The following is a 15568-nucleotide window of genomic DNA, read 5'->3' as shown; positions in this document are numbered from 1 at the left end:
AGCGAAAGAGAGAGAGAGAGAGAGATAGACATTCACTATTCGATTGCTATCTTTCGTTTTCAACATTCCCTTTTTGCTGCTTCTATCTAAACTCACATACTCTGTCGCATGGAAAAGTGTGCCATGTTGGTTTGCTTGTGTGTGTGTGTGTGTCCATCGGGGTCTGTCTGTCTATGTGCGTGTGTTTGTGTGTGTGGTTTTCTTTTTTTTCCTTTATAAATAATCGTCCTACCACACTCTGCACTGCGCGGCCCCTTCGTTGCTGTGCTAGTGAGAGTTTGGTAGTAGTCTCTCCACACGTTTTGTTTCGTTTTTTTTTCTCCATCTTGTTGCTTGTTGTTGCAATATTTCATAATAATAATAATAATAATATTAATAATAATAATAATAATAGTATTTCGTTTAGATAATAATAATTATAATAATAGATGACTATTTTTCTCGCTCCGTTTTTTTTTTCTTCTCGTTTCGTCGTCGTTTTGATAACACATTCGCCACCGCCATCGTCGTCACCCCGTGGGTCACCCCGAGCTTTCCTTTCCTTTCTGTCCATAGTTTAATCGTTTTGCGTTTCCACACATGTTCAATTTCTTGCTTTGTTTTGTCTTGGCTTTATTTCCTGGGGGGAGGGGGATTTTCCCCCTTACTCTCTTGCTTTATATATGTTTGTTGTAGCAGTTTTACAGAAGTATAGGAAAAAGGTATAGGGGGTGAGTAAGTAATTTGTATGCAAGGTGAGAAAGCAAAGCAATGCCGTACTATTGTACAAAATGTTATATGTGTGTTATATATATGTGTGTGTGTGTGTTTTTGGTTTTTGGGTTTTGCTCCCCCATTATCCATTCATTACTTGGCTTGGTTCGTTTTTACAAAACGTTGTCAAAGAAACAGCAGAAGGTAACACACAGCAGGCCAAGAAAGGCGCTGGCGCGTCGTCTTTACCGATTTCGCTCGCCTGTGTCTTGGCGAGCAGCAGCCAGTGGCACAAAGCCTGTGCGAACGGAGAGGAAACCTTAGCAACCGCTACTACAACACAATCGCTCATCAATCCTAGTAGGAGGAGGACGATCATCACATGTGTGGACGATGACCGATTCGCTGCGTTGGCGATGTGTACAAGCTGTGCTATTTTTCTACTACAGTTTTCTTACAAATTTAACACCCACCCCGGGGAGGCTTTAATTGCACAATTGTAACATAGCCGCAAGTGTGTGCGTGTGTTTCTGTGTAATTGTGTACAAGCGACGTGATTGATGATGAAGGACACTTCGGACCCAAGAGCGCACAATTGCGTAAATATAGCTATTGACTACAGTTTCATTTGTTTTAGAGCTGCGGATTGCGATTTTTTGTTTGTTGTTTGCTTTTGATTATCATACGATTTGTAGTGAGGTAATGATAGAATTTGGAAACACTGCAAAAGCGGACCGCAACAAGCAAACGGGCAAAAAGTAAGGAAACACACAGCTAGCAAGAGGGGAAGGCAAACGGAGTATAATTGCCCTGCCACAATCCTCACGTGCGCAAAGGACCGCAAAGGAAAATAAATGTTAAAAACAAAACAAACAAAAAAGCAGACCATCGAAAAAGGTCTCGTTGGTAAAAACTCGAAAGCTCCAAGCTGAACGATACACCATTATTGGGTGGTGTCCAAACTTTAAACATCACAATAACCACACCGGGCTCAAGCGTAATTACACGCGCGCAGGTACTAATGGGTGGTTGGTAGTGGTGGTAATGGTGCGGCGATGGGCGATCGGCCGTAAGGAAAGCGATAAGAATTGTTCTTACTTCGTTCCCAATTCGATAAACACGCTTTTTTTTATCCTATATAAACTACAAACGCAGCGCATGCATTGTGACGGTGCGCGATCGCCACCTGTCAGCTGTGGCGCATTTGCAAGCGTAATAGCGCAAAGCGGGTTTTGCGCCACCAAAATGTTCGCGTGTTCTAGCTACGGTTGCTTTGTTTTTGCTACTACCAATGGGGTAAATGGGCGCTGTGGTGGCTTCGTTTTTTGTTTTTTTTTTTGGCGAACTGTTTACATACCTCCCAACACCACCTTCGTCAGCTCCATTCTCTCCCACGTGGCGAAGTGGTTGGGTTCGTTCGAGTTGTTTGTTCGTTTTTTTGCTTTGTTTTCATGCTGTTGTCTTTCGTGTTGTTTCTTCGTCCGCTTCTCTTCTCTCTATTCGATTTTCGACATTTCGTGTGTGTGTTTGTTTTTTTTTCGCACAAATTTGTTTCCATCCTATATATACCTGAGAGGCAGCGTAATTGTTTGTATGTATGTGAGCATCCTTCGCCTTACTACTTAACTAGAGCGCGTTTTGGTACAATTGTTTCTTAGCATGGGTGTGTAGTATAAACGGGAGACAGAGAGCCGTTTTTTTTCAATGGCAGTTCTTCTCCTTTCGGTTTGCCTTTTTACCTTTGAAAAGCAGCATAATGGCAGCAGCTAGGAGGGCGGAGGGGAAGCTCAGCAGCCAAACTTCTGTCCGTCCGAATAAAGCAGCACCATCATCGGGTTCTCCAGCCTGTCCCACTACTCCAGAAAGGTGTACATCGATCACATGGCCAGGATTTGCAGTCCCACTCATTGCTCGATCGTCGTGTGATAGGGACGCCGGTGCGGTTCCGGGGTGTAGTTGATGCGGGCCCGCAAGTGTTGCGGCGAACCGGGAGCACTTTCCGACGCGCGCCGCGGCGGCAGGGGAGGTGACGGGGAGGTAGAGTTGAATCTACGAAACAGAGCAGGGCCAAAAGCGGTAAGGAAGCGGTTTGTCATGTTCTGTGCATAAAGAAGCAATACTTACGGCCTTCTATTCATCAGCGGTGAGCCGGTGTGACCGAGCTGTTCCAGTTTACGCTGAAGTAGCAGTGGCGATTGACCACGATTTAACCTACAAACAGAAGAAGCGATTGAAGAGGTGGTTTAGCGGTTTGGGATAATCTTTTAAATACAAGAAACCACTCCGCGGCCAATCCAAACATGAGCGTGCGTAGACTCACCTGGGCGGTGGATCTGGACTGCGGTGGCGCCGATCAGTCGCCGGACTGTTGAGCACATGTGCCAGCTGCGGTATGGCGGAAGGAGGTTGTACTATCGACGCTGCGGACGACCCGCCGGAAGGGTACGGTCCCGCACCGTACATCCCACCCATCCCACCCGCCGTCATACTATCGAAAGGGTTCGACGACGCATAATGCTGCTGCTGCTGCTGCTGTTGCAATAGAAACTGTTGCTGCTGCTGCAGCAGCTGTTGCTGCTGTAGATGTTTCTCCTTCAGGGTTAGCCTGTCGCCGGCGGTGGTCGTGCCCGTCCCGCTCGCTCCTGTAACATTGTTGCTGAGGTTTAGCTTCACGAATGAGGCAAACTTTCGCTTGATATCTGCAAAGGAATTGAACCAGCCTGTGTGTTGTGTTGTTTGTGGATTCGGTTGTTTGGCCCACGTGGCATAGGGCCAGATTCCCCGAGCCCCGAGCAAAACAGATGAGCAAAAATACACGCACACACACACACATGCGCACACACAGTGGTGGATGTGGTGCAGCGCAGCAGGTTTGTTGTGTTGCATTAAACGAATTATGGTGCATTAAACGTCGGACGAGTGTGCAAGATGAAAGTTGGCCAACCGTGGGTACAGAAAAAAGCGCAAATGATAATCAACAACAACAACAACAACAACGATTGGCCACGTACGAAATGATCGCGGGCGCGGCGCAATAGGCGAGCGAGAGCAGCATGGCGCGAGCAAGTGCATAACATAACGATGCAAACAGATAAATAAAACGAGATAGAAGAAGAAAAAACAAAACAAATAAACTAAATGAATGCATTCCGAATGAGTGTGCAGTGAGTGGAGTGAGCGGTTTGAGCGGAAAAAGGTCGACGAGCCGGCTTACATGGTATTCCAAGACACTTTTTTGACTGTTTCTTATGTGAAATGCACTTAATGTAGAGGGAATCGGATCCTTGTTGGATTAATCCAATAGGAATTTCCAAGCAGCCTGTCCAATAAGGGTGCCGGAGTCCAATTTCCATCACAGGAAGTTCACTTCCCATAAGAAAGAGTCAAGGAAGTGTCCCACATCTATGAAAACCGTGTAGTGGCAATCGATCTACCATACACCCTTCACCCATCATCCAACAATCGGTTCAGGACGTTCAAAGGGTAAAGGTGGATGGTTGCTAACGTGTATGGCGAACGTCACGCACATACCTTCCCAACTCTCTATCGACCTTTTGCCGCAAATGTAGCAAGCCACACTACGAAGCCTAACGGTAAGCGGCATCTGTAGCAATGGTGCAGAAAGAGGAGCAACATGTTTATACGAAGCGGTGGGAATCACGTTACCTGCATCTTCTTTGCTGCCTTCCGGCATTGCAAGCCCTGCTCCTCCTCCTCCTCCGTTGCTAATTCCACTGAGTGCACCGTGCCGATGCAGCATCGACGACGTATTAGGCTGCCCCTGATGATGATGTTGGTACAGTGCTGTTTGGTGAGTGGTGTTGGTGGTGGTAGTGCCGGCATACAGCGACCGATCGGTAGCACCACTCATCATGGTCGGTGGTGCGGCGGTGCCACCCCGATCGATCACCTTATCGCCCCGACCACCGCTCTTCATGCCACGGCTGAACGTGTTAAAGAAGGAGGAGGAGGATTTGTGCTTGGGACTGGCGGTGGTTTGCTGCTGGTACACCGGAATCCCGGAAGGTTGCGATGGTGCTAGCGGAGCCGCCGGTTCGTGATGCTTGTAGAGCGGGATGGCGCTTTGGTGAAGGGTGGTGGTGCCGCCGGTGTTGCTCAGCACCGGATGCACCCCATGATGTACGGTCCGATGGGACGGTAGCGGACTGTAGCGGATTGGCCGGGGTGACGCTTCGCTTGCCGAGGGTATCGGCGATGGTGAGGAGTACCCGTAAATCACTTGCTGCTGTTGCTGCTGCTGCTGCTGCTGCTGCTGTTGGTGGTGGTGATGATGCTGCTGCAGCGCCTCTCTTTGTTGCTCTTTCAGTTGATTCTGTTGGTGGTAGAATCGCTGAAGAACTGCAAAAAAGTGAGAAAAAAGTGTTACAGCGCGGGTACACAGCCAGGAGGATATCTTGTTCGTCCACTCACCAATTGGACTAGTGTTGCCGTGCAGATGTTTATACTGCGTTTCCGTTTCCGAACCGTCGTGGTGTGCCTTCCGGAGCAGCAGCAGCGGCGAGGAAGGACTGCTGCCCATACCACCGGCACCGGCCCCTCCACCGCCGCCACCATTCGCATAGATCGTCGCGGACGCTACGGGCATCGGCGAGGGGGAGGCCGGGGGCGGATAGGCAAGCTTCGACTCGCCGGGCGGAAGCGATTTCCGCTGGGCGAACGGTGATGTGGTCAGGTTTTTGAAGATGCTCTGCCCCAAACTGCTCAGCGTCGATTCCTTCTTCGGGCTGCCGTTCCCATACTCGGAGGCGGTGCGGCGCGACAGGAACGGCGAGTGTTTGTACTTTCGGGCCGGTTCGAGCGAACCGTTGCGTTCGAAGGCCGGCCCACCGCCCGACGCGATCGGTACGCTGGTGCTAGTAATGGCACTTTTTGGCTGCATTTTCGCTAGATAGTAGGCCTGGGGGGAGGGCGAGCGGCGTGTATCGAACGCACCCGCCCCCGCCGCGGAGGAAGACGAGGTAGGCGTGTAGGAGGATGCTGGTACCGGTGTGGATCCTGCCGCCGCCGCTGCTGCTGCTGCTGCCGAGGTGGAGGACGACGAGGACGCTAGGCTAATGTTGCTAAGTTTGCTCTGGAGCAGCTGCTGTTGCTGGTTGAGCTCGTGCTGCGACCGCTGCTGCAGGTCGCTCAGGTTGCTAGGTGCTTCGTTGGCAATGTGGGGGGATAGGATGGTCGCGGTTGACTTGATCGGGATCGACGAGGCGGCGATGGCGATGGTTTGCTTTTGCTGGTTCGACTGCGCCTGGACTACTTCCGTCAAGCTTCCGAGCGGGGTCGGTATTCTTCAATGGGGGGTGCCGACGCCACCGCACGCACGCAGCAGGCGGGATGATGAAAGAAAGAGTAGTTATAACATAGATGAAGAGGGAAGAGGCAGGAGCAGGGGAAGAGAAAGAGAAGAAGAGAAAGAGAAAAGGATAGGATAAGTGAAACTAGCGCAGGGGAGGAGCAACACGACACTTAAATCGACCCACATTGATATGTACAGTTACTAGAGCAACTGGTGATGCAACTGTCCCTGCTGGTATGGTTCTAAAATGTACAGGTGGATTGTATAAGGTACGGCAACGCAACCGTTGGAATGCCTTTTCTGGAGAATGCAAGCTGTACAGCGTCTTTCGAGATGAAGACTAACCCTCCTGCTTTCGATAAAGTACATGGAACGACTACAACTAGCATGGTACAAACACTTTACTCTACTTCAAATAGCTAAGCTTCGGGTTAGTAGCGGATCTGTAGCATGCATGTAATGAGACGAATTGTGTATTGTCAGCTCGTGGGTTTTGGTAGGATTACAACTAAATACACTCATTCCGACAAGTTAAAGCAACATAAATGTGAAACAAACTTAACCAAAGAGAGATAAAGAGAGAGAGAGAAAGAGAGTTGCATATAGAGCGAGTAAGAAGCTTTTAGAAGAATCGTGCAGGAAGGCTCCAAGCAGCTAGTTTCTTTATGTCTGTGTGCGTGTGTGTGTGTAAGTGTTTGTATGCCTGCAGGTACGCGTGTGTTTGTGTTGGATGTAATCAGTGCGCAGATAGTGAGCGTGTGATGTCGAATAGCAAGGCGAAAGGACGTTAAGGACGCATGTATAACATTCGTGATCGTAAGTGTTGTTGATAGTGTGGTATACTTACTCATAGAACAACTTAAAAATTACTAAAGAAATAGTTACCTACAAATAAGAAAAATCAAGTTTTAAAACAAACAAACAGCAAACAGACAGACAAAAAACGCAAAACGGAACGCAAAGTAACGTGACATCACACTGGGGTAGGAGGGGTAGAGGAGGGATCTGCGAGAAAAACGTCCAAACAGATTGGATATGCTTGCTTGGATTAAGAGAAAAAGATGATCCAATCATTCTAAATTTTACGGGAAAGCAGTGGTGGTAAAGATTAGTGTATCTTTGCAGAAATCGTTAAGGGAAAGTGAAACAATCGTGTAGGACGGTGAAAAACTCACACTAACAAACTTCATACATTCCAAACAAACAAAGAAAAAGATCACACCTAAATCAGTCGCTGTGGAGGTGAAAATATTAGAGAGCATACAGAGTGCACAACTCGCTTGTAACGGCTATTTTTGAGACAAGCCGGGGAAAAAATTGAGTGAGGCGAACGCATCAAACCTCCGCGTAAGGGTACAACTTCCTCCAGGAGAGTTGAGGCACCGTGTACATCATGTTGGAACACATCAATTGTGTATCATAGTTTGAGAAACCAAAAATTGCAAGGAAAATAGCAAGGAGGGGTGACCGCGCAGCGTTCGCTTACCTGGTTTGTTCCGACGACGCGGTCCAGGTTGGGGGTGAGCTGACGGAAGCGGACGATCCGGCGGTCGGTGGTGGCGGCGTGCTGGTCAGCTGAATGCCGCAGTTAACCGCCACATTGCGGAACCATTCGCCCACGTTGATCGTGGTGTCGTGCTCGGCCCGCTGCAGGAACGCGTGCCGCAGCAGGTCCGGATACTTGGGCCGTGCCTGATAGTCCTTCTGCAGGCACAGCTGCACAAAGTCGCGAAACTCCGGACTAAAGTTCTGATCCTCGGGCAGCCGGGGCGGGTTAGAGGTGAGCACCTGCGTCAGCACCTCGAAGTCGGTCACACAGCCACGATAGGGAAAGACGCCCGTAGCCAGCTCGACCAGCGTGATGCCGAGCGACCACACGTCGGCCCGGATGTCGTACACCGTTTTTGCTGGATCGATTCGTTCCGGCTGCAAACAAAAAGAAGCCCGACAGAAGTTCAAAGTGGTTCAAAGAAAAAGGAAAAGAGCAGTGTTTGTGTCTTACCGCCATGTACGCAGCACACCCGGCCGAACGGGTACGGGCATTCGAGTCCACCAGCCGGCCGCTGATGCCGAAATCGCACAGCTTTATGTTGCCCCGGTCGTCGATCAGGATGTTCGAGGGCTTCACGTCCCGGTGGATGACCCGGTGGTTGTCCTTGAGGTAGGCCAGCGCGCGCACCGTTGCCACCGTTACCTTGCCGAGGATTTCCTCCGGTACCGGTTTTTTGGACTTTTTCTGCAGCTTGTCGAAGCACGTCGTCATCAGCTCCATGCAGATCCACACGTCCGCATCGGTGATGAAGCAACCGAGACACTTGACGATGTACTTGCAGTTTTCCGACTTCAGCACCACGTCCAGATCCATTATGATTCGTTTGTTTTCTTCGTCGTTTCCGGTGCGTCTCATTTGCTGGGAAGGGGTGGAGGAGGAGGAAGGAGAAGAATGAATATCGAGCATGGGTATGTTTCGCACCGAGCACGCCACTGGGGCAGATTCCCTACCTTTACGGCAATGATGGCTCCACTCGGATTGTGTCGCATCTTCACGACATGCCCGCTGGTTCCGTTCCCAAGTTCGCCCAAATCCTCCAGGTCGCTGAGCTGCGTACGGTAGATCTTGTCGTTAATCTTCAGCAGCCCGCTCTTGTCTACGATCTTCTGGAACTTGAGTTCCGATTCACTCCGCCGCGTCCCGGAGACAATGGGCAGATTCAATCCCAACGACGGTCGGTTGGCTGGAAGAAAAGTGTGTGAGAGAGAGAGACGGCGTTCAGCACGGGAGAAGGGCAAGGCTGAGTGAGTGTTATCGCCGGCACTTACGTCCACCCATGCCCCCGCTTCCGGTGCGATTGAAGCGATTCGCTGGCGGCTGCGACGAGATCGGCAGGGACAGGGAAGGCGTGGAACGGGGATTCTGGATCATCTGTTCCATCATCGTGATGCGGTTGTCGATCGAACTGCCGGACATGGTGGCGGTGGTGCTACCGTTCTTTCCGACCTCGCTAGCTCTGCCGTCGGACGGTGCGGTGGCCGGATGCGTACCCGTCGGTAGCATTGACTTTCCGTCCGGGTTGCTGGTCCCGGCGGCACCAACGGCCAAAGTCGAGGAGCTCACGTCGGAACACGGGCGGGTAAACAAAGCACCCGAAGCGAACAACCCCGTTCCCGTTGGAGGAGGAAAAAGGCACGAAACCAGCGGCGCTCCTCACTGCATTCACTGCACCGCGGCACTCCGCATCTGAGGCTTACGGGGCGCAGTTTCGCAAGCACAATCCCGACCCTGCACGGAGAAATTGATGGCGTTTTTGGGAGCAGGAAAGATTTTCACCCGAAAATATATGATAAATATACTTTTCTTGTTCTTTTCCTTTTTTTTCTACACAATGATGTTTCGTAGCTGTCATTGCGAAGTCAAAGTCGAAGGGCTGGGCGCGCCCGTGGACATGCACATGACAAGGGAATGAAATAAATGTGAAGAAAATGAAAATCTTACAAACATAGCCAATGTTTTCTTTATAAAAAAATTAAATGTGATTTTAGCTGTTTTGTCTCACCAACAGTAAGGCTGCGCTCTGGCACCAATCGAACACGACAATCGACTCGAACAAACCCATATAATCATATGGAGGTGCACTGTCAGAGCGTTTCTACATACACCGAGAATGCAGCTGAGAAAATAACTGACAGCATGCTTTGACAGCGACTGACAGCGTTTTCGGTGAGAGAATTCTCCTCGGCATGCAAAGAACGATGGAGCTGAGAAAAATCTGAATTGGCAGTTTATAGCGATCGATCAATTATCGTTTGCATTTTTGCCGTCTAATAATCGTAGAAATATTATTAAAAAGTAAAAGAAACTTTTTTTATTTCACTTTAGCGATTAAAATGGATTTTTTCAACATCATTTTAAAAGTCTCATCTCGGCGCTTTTCAGAGCTTCTACACACACCAGCGTGAGAAACCGGTTGTCAATTCTCTCACAGCCATCTCTCAGCTGCAGTCTCGGTGTATGTAGAAACGCTCTCAGACACAAACAAACAAACAAGACAAACATGTCAAATCCCATACATTTTTCATGTTCGATGTCGTGTTCGATTGGTGCTAGAGCGCCGGGTAAAATGAATAATGAAATAAGTGAGAATCGTCCATTGTTCGAGGACGGCAATTCCCAGTGAAAAAACTACCACATGACGCGAGCAGTGGAAAAGCAAAGTATTGGAGCGTAGCTTATAAACATCTGACCGCTGACCGGGTGTTTGCAAAACAGCGACAAACGTAAACAAACAATCACACAAAATAGCACTTTCCGTGCTCGTTCACGAATATTCTGTTAATTCTGTAGTAATAAGACTAAAATAAAAGCACAAACAACTTCAAAATGCATAGAACCAGCGGTACGGCCCGATCCATACTGTCCGAGATAAAGATGGAGGTCGATTCGCACACACAGCCACGGGCCGGCTCCTCGAAAGCCAGCACCGACGACGACGATCTTTACGAGGAGGAAATTACCCTACTGGCCGATTTCGACATATGCCTGGACGTGGACGATCCGAACCTCCACATCAAGGTGGTCGGAATCGATTCCGAACATCCCGTGATCCAGGTGAACGACGAGGTGTACCAGGGCACAACGGACTTCGCCTTCGGCACGAACGTGTTCTTCGAAAAGGATGCCAAAGCGACGGCGGATCTGGATCCGGTGTTCGAGAACAACATCAAAGACCTGTACCGGCACGTGGGCAGTACGGATAAGGTGCTGCGGATGAAGCGAATATTCATCACCGCAAAGGAGCAAGACGCCCGCGAACAGCAGGACCACCAGTCGTCTGCGGCGAGCGAACGGAACAGTTCGGGCGATGAGACCCGGCAACCGGACGGTAGAAAGAAGTGGGAAGTCAACATGACGTACGAGGAGGCACTGAATATGCACCTAGCGGAGGGCAGTGTGCCTAGCCGCCACATAACGGGGACATTAAATGGAGAGGAACTGGTGCAAAATCGCAACATCAAGGGCGAACCGATGGATGCTGAACATGATGATGATGATAATAGTGGGGATGTGTAACAACACATGAAAAGCGCCATTCCTTTACGCATTCGTTAAGTACTCCCCGGAAGATTCTTTCAAACTCCCGCGTTCCACGTCTGCAACAAATACACTTTTTACATAAAATGCATTAAGACTGTCTTGTCGATAGGTTTATTTTGTATACGTTTTATATGCATTGTATATGTGTAAAAATACGCTATGAACGAACGGCTAAGGAATTTGCGGAAGGAGGAGCGGGAAGTGGCGACAACACTAGAACGAAACATTCCGTTTTCCCGCCAATCTCGGAAGGTATTACACTACTTCACACACGCGACCCATCTCTCCGCTATTAAATGGAGGAGACGGGGATGGGGAGCACTTCCTTAAAATTGTAGTGTAATTTCTTAGCATACTACTACGAATACGAGTGGAATATGAGTTGTATGGTAGAAGAGGGAGGGAGACGACCAAGAACACTGATAAGCGAAAACCGAGGGAGAAAAAAACTCCCCCCCCCCTTTAAAAAGCGTCTTCACTACTCTATCACAACACGTCGTCGTAGAGGCAGCAGCAGGCTTACTTTTGGCGGTGGGCTTGGGGTAGCATTACTTCGGCAGACCCCACACCTTGGTGTTGGTCCGGCAGTGTTTTCGGTAGTACTTATTGCTCGCTTCTCTCTTCCCTTTCCTTCCGTGGCTTCAATTCCAGTACTGCAGGCATGTGTGTGTGTGTGTCTGTGTTACAACTAGCACCGATCATCGTCAGAGACGCCCAGTGTGTGTCTCGTTGGTCGTGTTGCTACGGTTTGCAAGTCAACGAACAAATACGAAAACTCCCTCTCCGTCACTTGTCTTTTCTAATTCCTAAGCTTAATCACATGTTCATATGCAAAACGGTGCTACTACTACTACTGTTGCTGCTGCTGCTGCTGCTGCTGCTAACTGCTAAAAAGGGCGCGCCCACACACACTACACTACCACTGCACGCACGTGTCGATCGTGGAGAGGGGATCGTCCTCTTATCATATCGTTTCCGAAGCCCATTTTTACTCTCCTTTTTTTTTTTAATCCACGTACGTTAACAAAAACCACACAAATATCGCACCGTAAGCGTTGCAATGTAAAATGTAATATGGATAATTGTGGCATCAAATAGGTAAGCGCAACACAGCAGCATGATGATGCACACGAAGCTGATGTTTGCGGTCTGTTTTTTTCTGCGTTCCTTTCCTCCCTTTTCATCAGCACTGTTACCAGATATTGCATATTAGCGTGCGCGTGTGTGTGTGTGTGTGTTTTTATGTCCCAAAGCGGTTCCATACATTTTGGCGCATGCTTCTTTTCGCTGTGTTCTATACATTTCCAATCCTTAAAAAAGAGCAAAACCCTTAACCTAACCCGCCTATCGCAGAGACATCAATCATTTCCATCATTGGCGCACGGCAACATCGAGCTGGTTTGCGCAACTTCCTTCCTTTTCCGTATAAATTTTCACAATCATAATAGTTATAATATAATGATAGCAGTAATACGAGTTACGAGTAGTGATAGTGTAGCAATAGTACTTCTTACATCCTTGACCTAAACTCTTGTTTTGCTCTCACTTCTACGAAGGAAACGCTACACGCTCTTTATCTTACCTCCGCCCTTAAGCGTTTGCCGCTTTCTTATCGTAAAACAGGGCGATACGACCAATCACAATAGTGTTGCAGTGTTTCGTGCTAAGCTGTGTGTTTATTCGTTTTTTGTTTTGCATTTTTGCATGGCTCTCTCTTTCTCTCTTTTCACTTTCCGCAAAGCAGCAAACCAAAAAGGAGAAGAAAAGACGTCGTGCGTACGACTACTAAATGTACCCGGGCACAGGCAGCTACCGATATCCGAGGAATGTGTGTTTTTAACTTTAGTATATTTCCCTTTGACTTTTGCTTTGCGTTGTTCCTCGTTCTAAGCAACGGGCAGCTGGAAAACGATCATGCAACACATCGTCCTCGATCGCTATGCAAAAGCGTAACAGCGTGTCTATAATTTCTGTATTCTCGCTCTCCCAATCTCGCTAATTAGTTCATATAATGATGTCACAACGGAGGGTGACTAAAGAAGGAAGTTCATTGTGTGGATGGTGTGTGTTTGTGTGTGTGTGTGATTTTTGGCCACTTCTTTTTTGACGGCACACGGATACACACGTGTTCATCCTCTCTTTCAGTAGGGATGTGTAGATCTAACTCCAAACACAATAATCCAGAAAAGAAAGAGAAAAATTCATAAAACTGCAATAAATGGAATGTTTTTCACGTTATATGTTCAATTACAGACCACTACAAAAGAGTACAACTGCTAAGCGACACTCGCCCACATGTCCCGTGCGCCCCAGCAGTTTGGGACACACAGCAAATGGACTTAAAATGGTGGAAAATTTGCAATTATTAGACTGAAACTGTTTACATCCCGGGAAAGCATCGACACGAGCGCTGCTCCAAGTCGACTTTTGCCAATGAAAAAAAAAAAACCCCAAAAGAAACTATGTATATGTGTCGGTTCGGCACACAAACCGACAGAGAACCGGATGTGGCGATCTGCGATCTTCGCTTGATGGAGGAGCCGCTAGGCTTGTCCTCGCGCTACACTATTACACTGTGTGTGTGTGTGTGCTGTCGTCTGCAGCTCGATTCAACTAAAAACTAAAGCATAAACTCTGTACAAAATGTATGTGTGTGTGTGCTGGACCCTGTGTGCGAAGGTGTGTGCCTGCCCTAGAACAGCAGATCCGTAACGCGCGTGCCCTGGCTCCAGTTAACCGTCTGTTCGTCCGAGGCCGGCTTAAGGTACTGAATGCTTTCCGGTTCGCCCGTTGCCCCATTGAACAGCGCATCGCCGTCGGCTGCGCCGGTTCCGCCGTTCAGGAGCAGGGTGGCACCACCGTCCGGTGATCCGCTATGGCCGTTGCTGCTGTGCAGACCGTTGCTGTTCGATCGGTCCACCGGATGGTGGTGACCGTTCGGTACAGTGTGCGGCAAATGCTGCTTCTTCTCACTGCTGCCGGAGGATGAGGCGGATGTGGCGGAATGATGACTATTGCTGCTGTGGTTCGAGGCGGAGGTAAGGCTTCCGTTCGAGCCCGTGCTGCTGGCCGTACTTGCTGCCGACGGGGACGGTGTACGGGTCACACCCAGCTCGAAGGTCGTGTCTATGGCGGCTTTAACTGGGGTATAGCTAGCGAACGGTGCAGAACCTGCAAACGATGTGAGAGCGAGAGTGGAATGGGAAAAGAAAAGTGTAATTAGTGTAAAGGTGTACTAATTGTGAAGGTTTGATACAAATAAAATTAGCAAAACAAGAGAAAAAAAGAATCTAACTCATTTCAAGATGCGCAAGACAACGAAAGACAACTCCAACACACACGCGCGTTCGGCGCCCGTTGCTTCTAAACAATCGATTCATTGCCGATTGGAAGAACGACTAGCCGCGTGGTGGTAGTTAGTGTGGACCGCGGTTTCTGACGAACCGTCCGGAAGTACACGGTCGTTTCGGGAGCACGCAGCACGAACGGTGCCGCTACCACCACCGGGCCACCAACTGGACGATGCTGGCGCAGGGGCTGGTGGTGAAGGTACTGAGGATGATGGTTGCGGTGCGGATGGCGGTTGCGTGCTCTCTGCTGAGCCCACCAATTTTCATGCCGCACCGCTGTGGTGGTGGTGGTAGTAGTTGGTGCTGATGCTGCTGCTGGCCCTGTTACTGTTACTGTTTGTTGGATAGTTTGGCTCGCTTTCACCAGTCGCGGCGGCGCAGCAGTAGGCACCACCACCACCGGGCGACGGTGGCCAGCCAGGCCCGGAATGCTTTGGTCGTGACCGTGCTGTTGTTGGCGCTTCAGGACAGCTGAAGATGCGCGCGTACAACGCGTTGGCAGCGTGTGGGAAAGAGGTCAGGTATGAGTAAAAGAACACAGAAGCAAATTCTTCGCTGGGGCATTATTCCCGAAGGTATGCGCGCGAAATAGTGCGTATGTGATTGACAACGCAGCGCGCAGCAGCGTGTGCAAGGTAAGGCTGAGCTTGGTTGATGTTGGGAGGTAGGAACAGCAACAGCAGCAAGAAGGAGAAATTAGCTTAGAAAGGCAGGGCGCGTTATGGCCAACGTGTGCTTAATCATGATTCGCAGGTGATGCACAAGAGAGAGAGAGAGAGAAAGAGAGAGAGAAAGAGAGAGAGAAAGAGAGAGAAAGAGAGAGAGAGAGAGAGAGAGAGAGAGAGAGAGAGAGAGAGAGAGAGAGGGGGGGGGATGGCATATTTTGCAACCCAGCGCTACTACTAGCAGAATGTTCATGAAAAGTAGCATCAAGATCGTTTCCCCTATATGAATTGAAAACACAGGAGAGGCGATGGGATGCATTGTAGCAGAACTACTATGAGATAAAATAGTTACATTTGGGCCAGGAAAACATGTTCATTAAACCATCTTTATCTTTTTTTTTCATTGTCTTACAAGATTATCAATAATTAATTATATCATGTATGATCTGACATTCAC

At 49.1% G+C, this 15568-nt stretch overlaps 3 protein-coding genes across 13 annotated transcripts in view; 1 reads left to right on the top strand and 2 right to left on the bottom strand.

The window, feature by feature from the left end:
* Positions 1-174: 174 nt before the first annotated feature.
* Positions 175-9389, bottom strand: LOC120898722 (dual specificity mitogen-activated protein kinase kinase hemipterous-like). 3 transcript variants are annotated; one of them, XM_040304945.1, is made up of 9 exons: positions 8825-9389; positions 8507-8739; positions 8007-8414; positions 7491-7930; positions 5125-5996; positions 4360-5052; positions 3014-3335; positions 2818-2904; positions 175-2742 (listed from the first exon to the last, which is right to left on the bottom strand). In XM_040304945.1, the coding sequence occupies exons 1-9, from the start codon at positions 9057-9059 to the stop codon at positions 2598-2600; spliced, it is 3435 nt and encodes a 1144-aa protein (XP_040160879.1). In that variant the 5' UTR covers positions 9060-9389; the 3' UTR covers positions 175-2597. The 3 variants fall into 3 exon arrangements, with proteins under 3 accessions (XP_040160879.1, XP_040160877.1, XP_040160878.1); XM_040304943.1 differs by having other exon boundaries at positions 3014-3413; positions 8825-9388; XM_040304944.1 differs by having other exon boundaries at positions 3014-3392; positions 8825-9388.
* An 878-nt stretch (positions 9390-10267) lies between these two features.
* On the top strand, positions 10268-11565 carry LOC120898726. Its single transcript, XM_040304954.1, has one exon. The coding sequence runs from the start codon at positions 10383-10385 to the stop codon at positions 11070-11072; it is 690 nt and encodes a 229-aa protein (XP_040160888.1). The 5' UTR covers positions 10268-10382; the 3' UTR covers positions 11073-11565.
* Positions 11176-15568, bottom strand: part of LOC120898720 (homeotic protein female sterile) — a 65895-nt gene continuing 61502 nt past the window's right edge. For 6 of the 9 annotated variants that reach the window (XM_040304934.1, XM_040304933.1, XM_040304935.1 and 3 more), the window contains one exon: positions 11176-14267. In XM_040304934.1, the coding sequence (XP_040160868.1) occupies positions 13789-14267 (479 nt within the window). In that variant the 3' untranslated portion in view covers positions 11176-13788. Of the gene's footprint in view, positions 14268-14391; positions 14918-15568 lie in introns of all 9 variants that reach the window. The other 3 variants (XR_005738693.1, XM_040304939.1, XR_005738694.1) reach the window with 3 other exon arrangements.

Source organism: Anopheles arabiensis, chromosome 2, assembly GCF_016920715.1.
Source record: "Anopheles arabiensis isolate DONGOLA chromosome 2, AaraD3, whole genome shotgun sequence".
In the NCBI taxonomy this organism is placed as follows: Eukaryota; Metazoa; Arthropoda; class Insecta; order Diptera; family Culicidae; genus Anopheles; species Anopheles arabiensis.
Note: the sequence above shows the minus strand (reverse complement) of the source record. Positions and strands in the feature narration are given on the sequence as shown.

Bases quoted from the DNA above. Each gene is read 5' to 3' on its own strand.
- LOC120898722 (XM_040304943.1), bottom strand. From the start codon at position 9,059: ATGCTACCGACGGGTACGCATCCGGCCACCGCACCGTCCGACGGCAGA. The intron at 2,905-3,013 runs GTGAGTCTACGC...TTCTGTTTGTAG, and splicing joins AGTCCAGATCCACCGCCCAG to GTTAAATCGTGGTCAATCGC. The intron at 2,743-2,817 runs GTAAGTATTGCT...TCTGTTTCGTAG, and splicing joins CCGCTGATGAATAGAAGGCC to ATTCAACTCTACCTCCCCGT.
- LOC120898726 (XM_040304954.1), top strand. From the start codon at position 10,383: ATGCATAGAACCAGCGGTACGGCCCGATCCATACTGTCCGAGATAAAG.